The sequence below is a fragment of the Notolepis coatsorum genome (genome assembly GCF_963971535.1).
Source record: "Notolepis coatsorum genome assembly, chromosome: 5".
In the NCBI taxonomy this organism is placed as follows: domain Eukaryota; kingdom Metazoa; phylum Chordata; class Actinopteri; order Aulopiformes; family Paralepididae; genus Notolepis; species Notolepis coatsorum.
In genome coordinates this window covers 192,907,550-192,924,166 of record NC_140169.1, presented here as the reverse complement: position 1 = coordinate 192,924,166, position 16,617 = coordinate 192,907,550, and the positions used below count along the sequence as shown (strand labels likewise).

The following is a 16,617-nucleotide window of genomic DNA, read 5'->3' as shown; positions in this document are numbered from 1 at the left end:
TCACCCTCAACATAGGGGCCCCCCAGGGCTGTGTTCTGAGTCCCCTCCTCTACTCCCTGTACACACACGACTGTGTGGCTCAGCGGAGTAGCAATACAATCATCAAATTTGCTGACGACACAGTGGTGGTGGGCCTGATCTCTGCCAACGACGAGAGGGCCTACCTGGAAGAGGTCAAGGTCCTGGCGGGATGGTGCCAGGAAAACAGCCTCTCCCTGAACGTCAGCAAAACAAAGGAGATGATTGTGGACTTCAGGAGGTCGGGGGTCAAGGACTACAGCCCCCTCAGCATCGACGGGGCACCGGTTGAGAGAGTCAACAGCTTTAAGTACCTCGGAGCCTACATATCCGAGGACTTGACATGGACCACACACATTGACAGTGTTGTGAAGAAGGCACGACAACGCCTCTACTTCCTCAGGCGCCTAAGGAAGTTCCAAGTCAGTCAGAAGATCCTTAAGAACTTCTACTCATGTACAATAGAGAGCATCTTGACCGGCAACATCACCTCCTGGTTTGGGAATAGCACTGCACAAGACCGAAGCAGACTACAAAGAGTGACACGTTCAGCCGAACGCACAATTGGAGGGGGGCTCCCCACCCTCCAGAACATTTACAACAAGCGTTGCAAGGGCAAGGCTAAGAGAATCATTAAAGACTCCAGTCACCCGAACAACTGCCTCTTTGAACTGCTGCGGTCAGGCAAGCGATACCGGAGTCTCAAGGCGAGCACAGAAAGACTCAGAAGAAGCTTCTATCCCCAGGCCATCAGGCTGCTAAACGAACAATGAATGAACACTACACAACAACAACCACCAAACGCACATAGCACACACATCCACACGCACACACTCACTTTAAACAAACACACTGTAGCACCCACTCCACACACTTTATAGCACACACCCACTTTAAACAAACACACTGTAGCACCCACTCCCCACACTTTATATTTATTGATGAAGGATTGCACTACAACTCGTACACCTTACTGTAAATTGTACCTAAATTGTACCTCATCCCATTTCTGCTTTGCACTAGATAGTACTGTACATTAGTACACTGCATAGTATTGTATATTATATGGTAACTCAGAACATTGTACATATGTCTATACCGAACACTGTGACCTCATTTTCTTCTTCTAAATTACATGCTATACTATGTTATTTGATACTATCTTGTCTAGCACAGTCTCTGGAGCGTAACAGTAAGAAGCATTTTGTATGAAAGTATTCTGTACTTCTGTATGACAACTATTAAAGAAACTTGAAACATTTGACATTAACTATCCCTCGTTCAACATGTGAAAAAGAATAAAAATATTCATGTATACGTTTGCGTGTTATACCGTGGTGAATATTGTATAGTTTCAGAGTGATCCTGGCTAATTCCTGGTAACTGCGATGGAGCGCTATCATGTGAATTTAGCTAAAAGCGGTTACTGTCGGTAGTGTGATAGTAAAGGGTTAACCTTCTGTAGTGTGGCAGTGAAAGGGTTAACCTGCTGTTGTGTGGCAGTGAAAGGGTTAATCTTTGGTGTATTGTCGCAGTGAAAGGGTTAACCGTTTGGTAGTGCGGCAGTGAAAGGGTTAGGGCTGTCTTAAATACTTCGAAGCTTCGTTCGATGGCACAAGCTTCGAACATAAAATTTTTTTTATTTTTGTTTGTTTTTTTTGCCTCCCAAATCTTGCAATCCATTCCAATGAAACGAAAGTAAGCGGCGCCTCGACTCCACCTCTCTACAACAAGCACGTGGAGATTATCCGTGTTGAAAACGACAAGGACATGTGCAGCAGACATGTCGACGAAGAAGTCATCAGACGTGTGGTTACACTTTAAAATATGCAAAGACAATGCCCAAAAAGCAGAGTGCCAGATATGCCAGAAGATGGCATATCACAACTCTACAACAACTTTGTCAAATCACCTAAAAAACGTAAGTATCGTTGTACACGACGGCGACGCCACACAAAACATTAAGGCTATGCCTATGCTGCTATGACTAATGTGTTACCAAGTTGGCTAATTTAATTGTAATCATCTGCTTCTGTAGGACGGTGCATTGTCTGATATAATTATAAATGATAAATTAAATATACTATAATTGTTTGCTTGATAGACTAAGGTTGCAACATAATTATGTAATGTCATGTTGTTGGCTGTGAGAGCAGCCCCACTGCACCCAGGCAGCGCAGCCGAGTGAAACCTTGTTGGTCACGAAAGGGGCTACTTAAGGGGCTACTTAATTAATTAATCCAATCCACTTTATTTATAGAGCACATTAAAAAACAACAAAGTTTACCAAAGTGCTGTACAAGTCCCACAACATAAGATTAAAATATATATATATATATTATAATAATTTTCTTTTCTTTTTTTCCCCCGAAGCTTCGAATTAAAATCGAAGCTCGACCCCGAAGCTTCGATTGCCAAAAAAAGCTTCGAAGGTCAGCCCTACAAAGCTTAAATCAAACCTCCTGGTGTACAGTTATTTAAACAATAAACAAGCCGAAGCGCAAGTCGTATTTCAACTTGTATAATGGCGCAGGTATGCGTGTATTGTAGAAATATACTACATAGAAGCATGCTATCACTAAGCTATGTTTTACAGATGGCTTCTGAAACTTTTTTTTTTATCCACTTTTTCTCCCATTTTCTATATTTTCTCCCATCCCATTTTCGTATCATCCAATTCAACCCTCCCCTGTCACGAACGCTGTTTCTTGCCTCCCACAAGCCGGCTGCAATGTGGACTAAGTCATACATGGCACAAGTCCCCTCCGGTACTTGAGGTAACAGCAGTCGCATATTTTCACCTGCGCAGCTCGATCTCTCAGTGGCGAGGAGTAACACGTGGGAGGCTCACGCTGCCCCCGACACTTCCTGATTCTACTGCGCAGGCGCACCAACCGACCTGTAGGAGTCGCTTTCCACAACGCCCGATCCCCACCCATCAGTTTCCCACCCCCTAATACGGCCAATGTGTATTAGTACAGACGACCAGCTAAACTGAAAGCAGGCGAACAGGCGAGCCCAGCGTCTCCGCATTCGTGGCGAGCGCCTTGCCCACTACGCCACGTAGCCGCCCAGATGGCTTCTGAAACTTAACAGGAATAATTAATCCAACATGAGCGAGAGAGATGCAGAAAATGTGGTCCAGGCTATTACAGTACCATGTCAGAGCAGGTGTGCAAGTATGCATGTGAACAATTAGGCTATATATATCGCAACTAATTATTACAGGCTTATTGAAAGTATGATAATAAACGGGTAATAAATATATTTACTGGTTATAAAACAGGACTCTGCCTTTGTTTTTTACACTCCCACTACTAAGAGATTCCCCCATCAGGCTGCTAAACGAACAATAATCGCTAAACGAACAATAATCACTATGCAACAACCATCAAATGCACACAGCACACACACCCACACGCACACACACACTCACTCAAACAAACAACACACTGCAGCACCCACTCTCCACACTTTAGATCACACAAACACACTTACACTTTATATTTATTGATAAAGGATCTGCACTACAACTCGTACACCTACTGTGAATTGTACCTAAACTGCACCTTGTCCATTTATGCCTTGCACTATATAGTATTGTATATTAGTACACTGCACAGTATTGTATATTGTATGGTAACTACGTCTACGAACATTGTACATATGTCTAAACTGAACACTGTGACCTCTTTTTTTTCTTCTAATTTTTACTATGTTTTTATTTCATACTTATCTTGTCATGCACAGTCTCTGGAGCGCAACAGTAAGAAGCATTTTGTACAAAAGTATTCTGTACTTCTGTATGACAACTATTAAAGAAACTTGAAACTTGAAACTTGTGTCCTTATCACGTTCAGAATACAGGGACTCATGTGCCGATGCCGATTGTGTAGTCGACGTAAATGACATCTTGGTAATATGCTTCAGTGTAAAAGGTTAAGGCCTCTACTTCACCAGCTCTTTGCGTAAGAAATGCATACTTTACACCTTGTTTTGTTGCCATCTCAAATACAACACATTTGTATTTGTCCTTTAATATATAATAATAATACACTTTATTTGTAATGTATAGCACCTTTCTTACAAGAATTGCAGCCCAAAGTGTAGTAAAATCTATGAAAAACAATTAAATTATATATTTTTTCTTTCACTTTTTCTCCTTATTTTTCTCCCATCCCAATTTCGTATCGCCAATTCTCCCCTTCAATTCTCCCCATTCTCCCCTTCAATTCTCCCCTCCCCTGTCTTGAACGTTGCTAGACTATGCCTCCCACTGGTCGGCTGTAGTGAGGATAGAAGCCTTGCATCACGTGTGCAGTGTTTCCCACAGGATTTTCAGAGACTATGGGGGGTGAACCTCCAACCCTCTAGGGCAATGGTGCCCAACCAGTCGATCGCGATCGACAGGTAGATCGCGGGCTGATTTCAAGTAGATCTTGATTAATAAAATTTGATTATTAAATTTTTTTTTTCTCTTTTTTTTTTTTTGCTAAATCAACTCTTCCTCTCCTTGTTAACTACAACAAGCAATGCTGTTTGTTATTTAAGATGAGGTCGGACTCGGCACTGACAGATTTGTGTTCATTATGCTGCTTTTATAAAGCCTCAAATGACTGCTTACAATATACAATTTTGGCTGGTAGCTCTCGGGCTAGGTGGTAAATAAAAAAGTAGATCTTGGTTCAAAAAAGGTTGGGCACCCCTGCTCTAGGGGGTTCCGGGGGCATGCCCCCCCCGGATCTTTAATTTTCTTTGTACATTTTAAAGTTGAATGCATCAATCTGGTGCACTTTGAGAGCAAAATAAAGAGGTTAGATCTATGATGAACTTTGTGCTCAAAACACAAAATCGATTAGACTAGTGCTTCCCAATCCTCTCCTCGAAGCACCCCAGCCATTCCATGTATTTGTTAAATTCCACCATCAGCACACCTGATTCAACTTAACTAGCCCTTTATTAGTTGAATCAGGTGTGCTGGTGGTGGAATTTAACAAATACATGGAACGGCTGGGGTGTCTCGAGGAGAGGTTTGGGAACCACTGAGCATACATTTGAGCCATCAAAGAAATGAAGCAAAAGTGGTTACCTGTGTTGAACTGGTTTATTTTTTAGAAAATAAAAAAATATAGTGGATTCCTATTACGGCTACTACCACTGCCAATACTACTGATACATCCCTATTGGCAAACTTTATATTTATAAAAAATAGTTTAAAAATATTTTTTATTTTTTTTTAATTACATTTATTTTTGGTTCATTATACAACTGTGGCGGGACTAATTAGACTGTGGTGGGCTGCCACAGTCTAGGTAATTAATGGGAAACCCTGCGTGTCCCCTCCGGTACACGAGGAGGCAGCCTGTCTCATCTTTTCACCAGACAGCGCGGACTCTCAGTGGCGAGGAGTAACGCGTGAGAGGCTCACGCTGCACCCGATACTTCCTGTCTCTGCTGTAAAGGCGTCACCCAACCGACCTGTAGGAGTCGCTTTCCACAACGTCCAATCCCCACCCATCGACTTTCCACCCGCTACCTCTGCCAATTGAGATAGTATGACGACAGGCCCAAGCCGCAGGCAATGCCGACTCGGGGAGTCGAGATCGGAGTCTCTTGCATTGGTGATGAGCGCAATCTTCGCTACGCCACCCAGCCGCCCAATTAAATGATATTCTCATATAATTCTGTCAAGTCCCTGTGTTGCCATGAACTATCACACATCATTCGTATAATCTTTAGCACAAGCCAGTCTCAGAATGAGCTGTTTTGTTCAGATTCATCGATATGGACAATAGGAATGTGAATTGTTGTTTTCCCTCAGATTGTTCCCTAATATCTAAGGGACAATAGATGATGAATTTGGCCTCCTCACCCCCCCCCCCTTCAAACCACTCACAACCCCCCCCTCAAACCCCCCCACCCCCCCTTCAAACCACTCTCAAACCCTCCTTCAAACCTCCCTCAACAACCCCCCCATCAAACCTCCCCACCCCCCCTTCAAACCTCCCTCACCCACCTTCAAACCTCACTCACCCCCCCTCCTTTAAACTTCCCTCACCCCCTCTTCAAACCTCCCTTACCCCCCTGGCTACTGTAGTAATAATAATAATATATTCAATTTCTAGGGGCGCTTTATATTTATGGAACTGTCTTATGTTCCTGCTACAACTTTGCTCTGAAAGACACCAAGCCGTGTTTTTATTCTACAGCTCCAGATTGTCAGACTCTTATGGTCTCTGTGTTCCAGTGTTCTTCACAGACGTCGTCGGTGCAACTATTGAGTTCCCATGCGAGTCTGGAGACGAGAGGACATGTGCTCCTTCCACACATCATCCGTTCTGCCCTAGAGAGTAACGCTGCCACGGCGGAATGCAGAGTATGCTCCTCAAGATTAAACCGCCAGCCGGAGTTAATGGCTGATCAGTCACAGGAGAGCATTTTGCGGCTGACGCGAACACAAGGGCCAACACGGACCGTCCCACCCCTCGCTCAAGAACTGAGGATTGATAGGAGCTAGCTTGTTTTGAACCTCCCCATACTCCCCTACTCTAGAACTACTGCAACGATGGGAGCTAACTCATGACAACCACCTACATTAGAGAGAGACACATTCTTAGGTGCTAGAGTAGGTGCCACTGCCTACTCTAGAAGTATGCGTTGATAGGAGCTAAGTCGTTATGACCCCTACTCTAGAAGTATGCATTGATAGGGTAGGTAGGGGTGGTGGGGTAGTTATTTATGTTAAATCTTGTTTTTCGGCGTCTGTTGTTTATGCTGTCACTATCCCAATGTGTTTTGAAGTACTTGTTTTAAAGGTCGAGTTGGGGATCAACAATTTTATATATGTAATTGGTGTCTACAGACCCCCTTCTGCTGATGCTAGCTCTTTAGATAAATTAGCTGAGCTCCTTGTACAATATATTGATTCTGAGATGATTGTCATGGGTGATTTTAATATTGACTGGTTGAGTGGTGCTGCAAAGCACCTTAAAGAAATCAGTGGTAACCTCAGTCTTTCCCAGTTAATTACTGAGCCCACCAGACCAAACCTTAAAAATTACTCTAGGTCTACCCTTATTGATTTGATTTTTGTGAATAAATATGACAGGATCTCAGCTTGTGGGGTTTTTGACTTAGGCATAAGTGACCATTGCCCCACAGTCTGTGTAAGAAGCACGAGACTGCCAAAAACAAGATCTCACACAGTTTTAAGGAGGAATTTTAAATCTTTTAATAACGAATCATTTTTAGATGATCTTGTTCTTTCTGATACTCATTGTAACACTGAAATTGATGTTCAGTTAGCCCTGGACTCCTTTGTAAATACATTTAATTTATTAGTTGACAAACATGCTCCTTTTAAAAAAGTCTGTATTAAAGATAGAGTAATACCCTGGTTTTCTCAGGAATTGTCAACCCTAATTAAAGACAGAAATGCTGCATGGTCTCGGGCAAGGCGTTCTGGAGACCCTCAACATTGGCTTTCTTTTAGGCAAATTAGGAACAAATGTACTGCAGTAGTAAGAAAATCTAAAACTGATTACTATCTGGAGTTGGTTACAAACTCATACTCTAATCCGGCAACATTTTGGAGTGCAGTGAAGGTGAACAAAATAAAATCATCTAATTCTTTACCCTCTCATATTAAAGTTGAAAACTGTGTGATCTCTGAGCAGAGTGAAATTTGTGTTGCCTTCAATAGGCATTTTGCGGAGGCTGGTAATTTATTTAATAGGAACTATAATGGACCTTGTCCTGTTGATTCTGATTGTTTGTACCCTGTGGGCGTCACTTCCCATTTCTCCTTTCAACCTTTTACACAGTCAGCTGTATTTGATGCTTTGCAATCAATTGATGCAAAGTGTTCTACGGGTGAGGATAACTTAGAGTCTTTTTTTATTAAGTTGGCTGCACCAGTTATCGCTGAACAGATTACTTATATTTTGAATCTCTCTATCTCATCAGGTAGATTTCCTCTAGTTTGGAAATCTGCACGGGTGATTCCTTTACATAAGGGAGGTGATAGGGATAACTTAGATAATTATCGTCCTATCTCCAGGCTACCTTGCTTAGCTAAAGTCCTGGAAACACTAGTAAGTAAACAACTCAAATATTACCTTTCAACTAACTCCATACTTAGCTCTCAACAATCTGGTTTTAGAGCCAAACATAGTACAACATCAGCCATCACTTTGGTTACAAATGACATTATTTCAGCATTAGATAAGAAGAAACATTGTGCTGCCGTCTTTGTTGACTTATCAAAAGCATTTGACACAGTTGATCACTACTTACTTCTAAAGAAACTATCTAACATTGGGTTGGATGATAATGCCTGTGTCTGGTTTCAGGATTATCTATCTTCTAGGCGGCAGTGTGTGAAGTTAGGTCAAGCACAATCTGAATTCTTGGCCATGACTAAAGGTGTGCCACAAGGTTCAGTTTTGGGTCCTGTCCTTTTTACAATTTATATTAATGATATTGTTTCTTCTTTGTATGGATGTCATGCCCATCTGTATGCTGATGACACAATTGTGTACTGTATTGCAGACTCTGTACAGCTGGCCTTTGAGAAATTGCAACTTTCCTTTTATGCTCTACAGGATGCCCTTTAGTCTTAAATTGGTTCTTAATGCTAGTAAGACAAAGTTTATGTTATTTTCAAGAGCAAGGAATATTAACCTTGATGATGTGAGGATATCTACTGTTAGTGGCTCTTGTATAGAGAGAGTCACTGAGTATAAATATCTTGGCCTGTGGCTTGACGAGAAATTAACATTTAAGTTCCATGTGGAAAATCTTGCCACTAAACTGCGACAGAAAATTGGTTTCCTGTACAGAAACAGATCCAATTTTCCTCTATTTAGTAGAAAAAGAATTGTGGAATCAGTCTTCTTATCAGTTTTGGACTATGGTGATGTAATTTATAGGCATGCTGCGGCATCAACTCTTAAACCTCTGGATTCTGCATATCACTCTCAGATTTATAACTGGTGACAGATATGATACTCACCATTGTGTCCTGTATGATAGGGTGGGTTGGCCTTCTCTTGCAGAAAGGCGCAACAAACACTGGTATTTATTTATTTTTAAAGCCCTTATTGGTAAACAACCTGTTTATATCTCCTCACTGTTAAATTGGAATATTGGAACCTATTCAACTCGATCGAATGACTGGATGGTTCTTAGGGTTCCTCAGATTTGTTCTGAGTTAGGGAAGTCAGCCTTTTCCTTTGATGCCTCTAACTCATGGAATGTCCTTCAACTCACGCTAAAATTGGAGGTTCTCCCTTCCCTTGGAATGTTTAAATGTATGATTTCAGACCATTGTGTGACTACCTGTAACTGTTTTAGTTGATATTTTAAAATTATTTTTAAACGTTTTTAATTTGTTTTACTCTGGTGTTTAAATTTCTGTGAATATTGTTTTTATTATGTACTGTACAATCGTCGTTTCTGTAAATGAGGGAAACCTCAGATGCTTACGATTTTAAATAAAGGTTGAAATGAAATTGATAGGAGCTAAGTCGCTATGACCCTACCCTAGAACTACAATTTACAATTTAGTCATTTAGCTGATGCTTTCATCCAAAACTACTTACAGATTGTGAACAAGTCACCAGGAGGTGTACATCTCTGTAATAAATAGTATCAAGCTTGAGTGTTACACTCTGAGTGCATAGTAGTATATTAGACATAATAGCAAGATAGGTAGTAGCATAGTAGTATAGACATATTAGCAAGATGGGTAGTGGTATGAAAATAAAAGCATAGTAGTATAGAGTAGACATATTAGCAAGATAGGTAGTGGTATAAGAATAGAAGCATAGTAGTATAGACATATTAGCAAGATAGATATGGTGGTATAAGGAGCGACAGTGGCTCAGTAGGTAGAGCATTCGTCTGGTAATATGTAGGTTCCCGCCCGGTTCGATTCCAGCTCCTTCTGGGAAGCGTGTCGGAAGTGTCCTTGAGCAAGACACTTAACCCCTAATTGCTCCTGATGAGCAGGTTGGCACCTTGCATGGTTTCCTCCGCTGTCAGTGTGTGAATGCGTGAGTGAATGGGTACAATGTGAGGAACAAATTTTAAAGCGCTTTGGATAAAAGCGCTATATAAATTTACCATAAGTATAGTAGTAGACATATTAGCAAGATAGGTAGTGGTATAAGAATAGTAGTATAGATATAGTAGCAAGATGGGTAGTAGTAAGTATAGTAGCATAGTAGTAAGTAAGGTACATAATAGTAAAAAGACTAAGTAAGAGGGATAGGTTTATTTTAAACTATTGGTAAGAGTCTTGCTAGCTCTTGCATCCCTGCCTCTGCTCTGTAACTACTAGATTCCCTTGGGCAGGCGAACATTTGACTCTTCTCTGGAACAAGATTCCCTTGGGGAGGCGTAGGGTTTAATCTTCTTGTTTTGTGCCACTTTTCTATATTCGTATGTTATTTTACCGTCTCAAGAAGCAAACCGTGAAGTCTTCCCTCTTCGAAGGATAATAACCGCATTTTCTTGTGTCTCAGAATCCATATCTAATTATCACACAGAAACAGGGAATTATCCTAAACAAACAAACAAACAAACACAGAAAGGTAAAAGGAGCACAGTGTGAGTGTCCAGAGTCTAACTGTATTTATTTTCTTCCTCTCACAGGATCAGATTGGCAGCATCATGGTTTGGGGCCGCCGCTCCCTTGTGACCCCGCGTGTTTCTTGGAATGAGGGGGAACATGAGCCCTGAAGACCTGACCATGGTGGGACTGTAGTTTGCAGGAACCCAATCAGAGAGGGAGAGAGACCCGGAGACGCACCAACAAGCCAAAACAAGGGAGCAGAACCCCTCCATACGGAGGAGGAGGAGGAACTCCCCACCTCTCGCTCCCAAATCTCTTCTCAGATCTCTCCTCCCGCAGCCTGTCGTCTATCTAGGTCAGCCAGCTCAAGACGGAGCGTAGAAGGGTGTGAGTGGGGGAGTGTCTGTGTGTGGAAGAGAGAGCGAGAGAGAGAGAGAGTGTATGTGTGCACGTGTGTCTGTCTCCCATAGAGTAGAGCCAAAGTAACAACACATTAAGACCATGAGGCCCAAGACATTCCCGGCCGCCCCGTACGTTGGCAACACGCGCCAGAGGCTGCAGGAGATCAAGGAGGGGCTGAAGCAGCCGGCCAAGCTGGTGAGCCAGGCGCTGCTCGGCGGCAGCTCCCGCAGCGAGGGGGGCCGGGGGGCCGACTGCAAGGGGGGCAAGGACCCCGCCAGCCGCCAGCAGCAGCTCCGGCCGCCGCAGAAGTTCAACAACTACCAGAATGCCCTGCGGGAGATCCGCAAGTCCCTCATGCCCTTCGCCAACGAGTCGGGACCGTCCTCGGGCTCGGGACATCCCGCCGGGGACGTCAACCGGCAGATGCTGCAGGAGCTGGTCAACGCGGGCTGTGACCAGGTGAGACCTTGTGCTGTGTTTTTGTGTGTGATAGAGTTGTAATAGGAAATTGGTGCATTACCATTAATAGACAATATCAACACTTACAAAATAAGTAGGAGTAAATAAATGTTTCCTTTTTATTTAATACATTTTTATTTTATTAACGTAGAATAAAATGGAATATACGTGCGTGCATGCGTGTGTGTGTTAGGGCCGTGGACGGTTCCGTCTTCTTCATTGCATGTCTGTGTGTTTGTCTCTTTCTGCACAGGGGCGAAATGGCTAGTGTGCACTCACAGGCTGAGCGGGGCCGTACTGCTGATATAAGTGCACATTCGCTTAGATAAATGTCCGGAGTCGTGTAAGCACATCTAAGCTATGTTAGTGCCTGGCATAACTTTGAAGGAATTTTTTAATGAAGGCAGAAAGTGCCATACACTCTCATACAATACAACCTTTCTCTGCCAAGTGTGCAGTGCAACGGTTGCATAATGCATACCCTGCAATGAAATGTTGAATTATCAGTCGGATTTCGCAACCTACAACTAGTTTTTCTCCTTTCATCCACTTTGAGGGTAAGATTGTCATGAATGTCAGCTCAGCCATTAACCCTCTGAGACCCACATAGACCTATTTCTGATGGGGGGATCTTTAGGGGGAGATAGCAGGTAGATGATCTTTAGGGGGAGATAGAAGTGGTGACATCATCTGAAGGCTGGGAACCTGAAGATTAATTTGAGACCCAGCTCAGCACTGTTTTTTCATAAATCGGTAATAAAAATTGTCTGGGGGGGGGGGCGACGGGATGGGTCAAGTGCAGAGAGACGTTTCATCTGCGACTCAATGCATGTGTGTGTGTTCCTGTGTGTTGCCCATCTCGCATGTGTGTGTTAATCTGCATGACAAATAAAGACTGCTAAATAGTTTTATGGATTGATACCATTTGTTACAAATGTAACCATTTGAGATTTTATAAACATGGTCAAAAAATCCCTCCAGAATAATTAAAGGTCCCCTGTCTTATAAATGGCCTTTTCCAGTTTTTCCCTCGACAAAATGTTGCCCACTTACCGACAAGCTAGCATGACCCGGTGGATCCCAAGGGATTCCTTAGGTCGTTCATATGACACCAGTATCTTCACTCTAACTACAGCCTCTGGAAGACAGTCCCAGGTCTCAGTTAACCTCGAGAACCACCCAGTACTAATATCCTAGTTCAGTCAATGAGTTATATTCCTATAAAGTGTGGCATATCTGAGCCCGATACCTTTGATTTGAGCACTGATCTTGAGTGACTATCCTAGCTACTAGGGGTGTAACGGTACACAAAAACCACGGTACGGTACGTACCTCGGTTTTGAAGTCACGGTTCGGTACGGGTTTTCGGTACAGTGGTGGAAAGTTTGGCTTTCCATGTTCCACTCAGGGGTGATGTAGTGTGTAGTAACTAATTGTACTTGTAGGGCTGTCAACGCATATTCTATATTGAAATGAATAATCAATTTTTTTTTAAATTATAATAATTATATTAGATTGTGGAAAAAAACAGCCCCCGGTGGGCGGTCGTTGGTGGTTAACATACCGTTGTATTTGTTCGGTACACAGCCGTACGGTATGGTACACACTGAAGCGGTTCAGTACGGATACGTGTACCTTTACACCCCTACTAGCTACATGACTGTACAAACTGGCAGGCTTATAAAAGGTCAGCACTTTGTGGTGATTTGACTGAAGTCTCACGATGAACTAGGGCTGGGCGATATGGCAAACTTTTATCACGATATATCACGATAAAATTTTTCATATTGTTTGATATTAGGGGTGTAACAATGCATTGATGCATCGAAATTCATCGATTCTAATGTGACGATTCAACTGTATCGATTTGAAAATGTTAGAATCGATTATAATAAAAAAAAATATATAAAATCTTTTTATTTAAAAAAATATATATTTATGTTGTATTTTTTTGTGCATTGTTTTTATTGACCTATAGTCCATTCATGCTGAGTGATCAGTCCCCCCAGCCACATTTGTGTATTCAAAATTCTTTGGGGAATTAACTGATAGAAAATGTATCGAGAGGTCAAATGAAGAAATTTCATGATGCATTGAATCGTTGCCTGAAGAATTGTAATCGAATCTAATCGTTGTGAGGTCGAATCGTTACACCCCTATTTGATATAGATAATTATCTATATTTTTATTAGTATTAATTATTTTTTTTAAATTCTGTCTGTCCACTGTCTCTGGTTTTAAAGCTGCCCTGTTGCAGGTCACAATACAAATAACAATTATTGATATTATTTTTATTATCGATTATTAAAATATATCGCGATAATTATCGTTTTATCGCCCAGCCCTACGACGAACATAAGAAAACGGGAAGTTAATTTGATTTTATCTTAAATATTAATTTAATGATCTTTTATCTCTTCTTTCATTCAACTTAATGCTGAGTTAGACTGATTAGGCACCGAATCAGTGTTTATGAATCAGTCTTGTCTTTATTATTTTTTTTTAATCCTTTGCTCTGCCCTGGTTTGCTCCTATCAAGTTTCTCAGAGTAGAGATACAGATCTAGAATCATTCACAAGTTATATAAAGCCATATAAAACTGCTAAACTGAGCCCAAGTCAGCAGTTTAATTCTAAGATACTTTATACAGGCTTCTGGTAGACTAGATGAGAAATAAATCCAGCACACATCATGTTTAGTCAAATATTCAGGGCTCTGGTTTTATGTAAGGGATAATGTATAGCTACGAGGTCATTGTCGCAAAATAATTGACTGACACGGAGTTCTGGAACTAAACGCAGTGAAGGTCAATTATTTTTCGACAATGACTGAGTATAGCTATATATTATCCCGCTTATTACATGGCTAACTTACTAACAATATACCTAATTCATTTTACACCATCGATAAGACGAGATCAAATGCAGACACAGTTGTTCTGTGGCTCCTCTGTCATCGCCGGCAGGTGTGGACTTGATTGAACCTGATGTAGTGCAGCTGTGCGAGATAAAGCTGGGAACGAGGTTATAGCTTTCGTGACTGCGATCAAAATGCTTGATTGTGATTGGTCAATAGCGCTCTGTTGCCCCTAACAGTGGCCGGTCATTATTGCGCCGTTGCCCATAGCAGCGGTAAATTATTGAGAAATAATTGACCGCTGCTAGTGGTAACGGAGCGCTATTGACTAATCACAATCAAGCATTTTGGCGAATGTTAAAACGCCATGTAATAATTATTTATAATACATTTTATTTGTGAATTCAGGCTTTTTGGACAAACGATTCCTGTTAATTTATAACGCAGAGAGACAGTAGTTTTGTGTATAGGCCCTTTTCACAGCAGCCATGTTGACATGTAAACACGGGTGTAATTAATAACATTAATTATGGTCCTGTTCGGTGTCTCACAGCCATTCCCCAAAGACGGCATGCATGATACCAGGGTTCTCTGGGCCCGGCAACACCTAACAGGACCATAATTAATGTTATTAATTCATAATTAATGTTATTAATTCATAATTAATGTAATTAATTCCTTCATATTGATTTGTTATATTGTTTACACTGCTTTTTTACTACCTGTACCTCCCCTCCCCCATGCTGCTATGATGCCTGAATTTCCCCAAGGGGATCAATAAAGTAAAGGAATATCTTATCTTATTAATTACGCCAGTGTTTACCATGCCACCATATATCAAAATGACCATCATGAAAAGGGCCTATTCTTTCCTACTTCTTTATGCTGCCCTGTCAACAACGTTTGCCTCGTTGTGGATATATATGAATGTTGTTCATGCAGGGTGGTTGCCAGGTGAAGTGTTGCTTCCCCTCATGCGATCCATAACGGGGGAGATTCCTTCATGTGTTCCAACAAGGGGGTTCACATCCCCTCCATACCCCCTTAAAGGTGCTGTACGTGGTATTTTCTTTGTTAAAATAAGTGTTACATAGCTCTACATTCTGACAGCCATCACTGATATAGAGTGTCTGATCAGTGACATGGTTTTCCCAGTCCCTCCGCTCTGCAGTAAACAGAAAATAAATGTACTGGTATCCCTGATATTATTTCAACACGTAGACCACTTATTTGAAAAAAAATAATTCCACTTACAGCGCCTTTTTTAAGTCTGCCCTGGTGTGTTAGGCTAATGCCGGTGGTTCGAGTCCAGGTCACAACTTGTGGTCACCTCTTCTGTCTCATCTATATTTCGTGTCATTCCTCACCGTTAATACCGTAGTGCTGCATGAATCGGAAACAATCCTAATATGAATCAAAAGATCCCCATGATTGTGTCTGTATGGCTCCTGAGCTCAGCAGTGGTTACAGGCTGCAGGGGACCGGCCCGGGGACAGGCCCTGTGATGGAGTTTGGCATGTGAAGAATGCTCAGCTCAAGCCCATGCACAGCACCACAGAGAAACCCTCAGTACGGTGGAATTCTGGGTGGCCGCTCCAGGGCCGGCGAGGGAGCCGAGCCAAACTGATGTAACTTTCATCAGAGTGGCTGCCGCTTGGGTGTGCGTGTTCCCACAGATGGGGCGCCCTTTGGTATCTCTTGGTCTCGTCCGCTGTATGCGGCTCTAGTCGGTGAGTCCTGCGGCGGGCGAGAGGACTTGTTGGCTGGCAGTGTGACTGGTGGCTGATTCCCGTTTTGGATTATTAGACCAACCGAGTCTAGACTGGATTAGTCTAGGATTAGGGAGCAACATAATTGGAGACTGTAGGACAATATTTATCATTGAGTGTCTCGGAGCAGAATGTGGTGCTTAGTCTGTTTTGGCTTTTGGATAAAACATATATTTTTTAAAGGTAACTGGGAACTTCTTGTCAGCGATGGGATCAGGCTGGGTGTCGTTAGCCAATTCCAAATTCATTAAGTTGAAGTCTAATGAATCCTCTTATCAAATCCTTCCTTCCCTCCTCTTTCCAACAACTCAGCCTCAACCCCTATTTTAATATTAAGTTATTCATGATTTTGTTGAGTCTCTTACAGCATCGCAGAAAGAATATTTCATTTCTAAAAAGCAATACTTAAGAAATTGTCACCTTTCTCCACAAATAGTTACCTAGAAAAGATTCAATGAGGGATTTGAAAGGATTTCGATTCGATAAACATGGCACTGAGGGGGAAAAAAGGTGGGCATCCTACACTGCCAGGTTAAG

At 42.0% G+C, this 16,617-nt stretch overlaps 1 protein-coding gene across 2 annotated transcripts in view; it reads left to right on the top strand.

Annotated features, from left to right (window-relative positions):
* Nucleotides 1-16,617, top strand: part of lats2 (large tumor suppressor kinase 2) — a 124,039-nt gene that overhangs the window by 28,782 nt on the left and 78,640 nt on the right. For both annotated transcript variants that reach the window (XM_084314014.1, XM_084314013.1), the window contains exon 2: nucleotides 10,675-11,455. In XM_084314014.1, coding sequence (XP_084170140.1) covers nucleotides 11,096-11,455 — 360 coding nt within the window. In that variant the 5' untranslated portion in view covers nucleotides 10,675-11,095. The remainder of the gene's footprint in view (nucleotides 1-10,674; nucleotides 11,456-16,617) is intronic.